Source organism: Aplysia californica, unplaced genomic scaffold, assembly GCF_000002075.1.
Source record: "Aplysia californica isolate F4 #8 unplaced genomic scaffold, AplCal3.0 scaffold01041, whole genome shotgun sequence".
Taxonomy (NCBI): domain Eukaryota; kingdom Metazoa; phylum Mollusca; class Gastropoda; order Aplysiida; family Aplysiidae; genus Aplysia; species Aplysia californica.
In genome coordinates, this window is record NW_004798311.1 from 102,210 (window position 1) to 104,609 (window position 2,400).

A 2,400-nucleotide genomic window follows, 5' to 3' on the forward strand; every position below is an offset into this window, starting at 1 on the left:
GATGGACAGACTGCGCTGCACGTGTGTGTGATGAGTGAGAGAAGGGACAAGCCGGAGGTGTTGAGGATGTTACTGGAGCACGGGGCAGACGTCAATGACAGGACTACCGGTCTGTCTGTCCGTCTGTCTGTCGCTTTGTTCTTCTGTCTGGTAGTCTATCTGTATATTTGTTTGTTTTTTCTGCTTGTCTTTCTATCTGTGTGTTTGCTTTCCTGCCTATCTGTCTATCTATCTGTGTATTATTTTTTTGTCCATCTATCTGTCTGTATGTTCGTTTTTCTGTCCATCATCCCATCCCTGTGTTTGTCTTTCTGTCCATCATCCCATCCCTGTGTTTGTCTTTCTGTCCATCATCCCATCCCTGTGTTTGTCTTTCTGTCCATCTGTTTTATCTCTTTATTAATTTGTTTGTTTTTTCTGCCTGTCTTTCTATCTGTATGTACGTTTACGGGGGTGTGGTGGACGGGGGTGTGGTGGGCCGGTGTGTGGCTTCTCTTCCTCCCTGGATATGGAGCTCATCCGTTCATGATGGGCTAGCCACGTGCATGGTTGTGTGTTCAAATTCTTCCTCGAATCTAGTCAGTGACCGAACAGTGACCACACAAACTGTCCCACAGATGTTGTCAGTGACCGACCAATAACCACACAAACTGTCCTCTCCCCAGGTCAAGAAAACACTGCCCTTCACCTGGCCGTCATGTACGGAACTTTCCCGAAGGATTTCGACACGGTCATGGTTTTCCTGGAATCCAACATGGACCTCAGTCAGCGGAACAAGGTGACATCAGAGGGTGACATCTGAGGGTGACATCTGAGGGTGACATGTGAAGGGTGACATGTGAAGGGTGACATCTGAGGGTGACATCTGAGGGTGACGTCTGAGGGGTGACGTCTGAGGGTGACGTCTGAGGGGTGACACAGGGTGACATCTGAGGGTGACATCTGAGGGGAGTCACGGCGTGGTTTCTTCCTATCAAACACTTAACTACTTTGTTATTGTAGTGTTTCTGAGGTGCTCCTGTCAGTTTTTTTAAAAGATAAAAGCTCGTTAAACTAGGCAGTTTAGTGAACGCGCTTGCGGCACGGCGATTTGGCCGTGATACGCCCCGTAGACTTTTGTGACCGACTGTGAAGCCTCGCGTTATGATAGGTCTAAACATCTCACAGTTTTGTTTCGTTTTGTGCATCGCACTACCACATTTGATACATCTTTTTAAACTGAAAGGAAAGATCTTCAAAATGGCAGTCTGCATGTGAAAATCGATTCTGTAGAACTGGAAATATTTTCTTCTGAAAACGAGGCAATTTTTACAACGCGATAAAATGTAAACTCCTGGCTGTATATTTATGAATCCTTCAGAAGTTATAGATTATCCATTCTAGTTTCTTTTGACACCCGAGTTATTCAGGTTGAACTTCGCACAACGCTACGGCGCTTCCCGTAAAAATGCATACAAAAAGCTGAATGGGCCGGTGAGCGATTGGGCGCACCCAGTCTCCCCTGCACACTGCGATAGCGTATTGCGCCACCACGCATTTATTCGCTCTTTACTTGTTTCTCCAGGTAAAAAATCATACGTGCGGCGATGAAATTATGAACGGACTGACAGAAGAGTTCACAGTTTTGTTTTTATTTGATCATATTTGGCTCTTGAATAGTGCAGATGATAGCTAAATCTAGATTCCCTGTCTAGAATTAGTAGCAGTAGTAGGCTAGCAGCAGTCAGAAAGCCAGCTTCTGCTAGATCTAACTGTTTATACCTTTGGGCTTTGGAATGGAAACAAGACTTGGATGACACATGAAACATGACACATGACACTGTTCTAACTGATGTCAGATTCAGCCCCTATCTAGCTCTATAGTTTCCAGAGTCAATAATAAATCTCATCACGACAATCACTTTTACTTTTATTAGACAACTTTTTTCTCTCATCAGTTTTACGCTAACTGCCAGTCCGTGGTAGAGAACGGAGTTTATAAAGCCTTTGCTCTGTCTTTCACTTTCAGTACCTAATCATTTTAGGTTCTTATTTTCTGGATATTTTTACTTTTTACATTATCAAATTGTGCCATTTTCTTTGATATAATATATGGTCAGTGAGTCTTTGACTCAATTTTTTAAATATGGTCAAATAAAAACAAAACTGTGAACTACAACCATGTAATACATCTACAACAATGTTATACATCTACGACAATGTAATACATCTACAACCATGTAATACATCTACAACCATGTAATACATCTACAACAATGTAATACATCTACAACAATGTAATACATCTACAACAATGTAATACATCTACAATGTAATACATCTACAACAATGTAATACATGAACAGTGTCTGTTACACTCCAGAAATTCCTTACTTTTCTTCAAACGCAAAGTCTAGGTAG

At 42.1% G+C, this 2,400-nt stretch overlaps 1 protein-coding gene across 1 annotated transcript in view; it reads left to right on the plus strand.

Annotated features, from left to right (window-relative positions):
• Window positions 1-2,400, plus strand: part of LOC106013600 (ankyrin repeat domain-containing protein 50) — a gene marked incomplete at its 5' end in the record, with an annotated part of 30,239 nt that continues 27,839 nt past the window's right edge. The window contains 2 exon segments of the mRNA XM_013089774.1: window positions 1-109; window positions 666-778. Of these exon segments, the coding sequence (XP_012945228.1) occupies window positions 1-109; window positions 666-778 (222 nt within the window).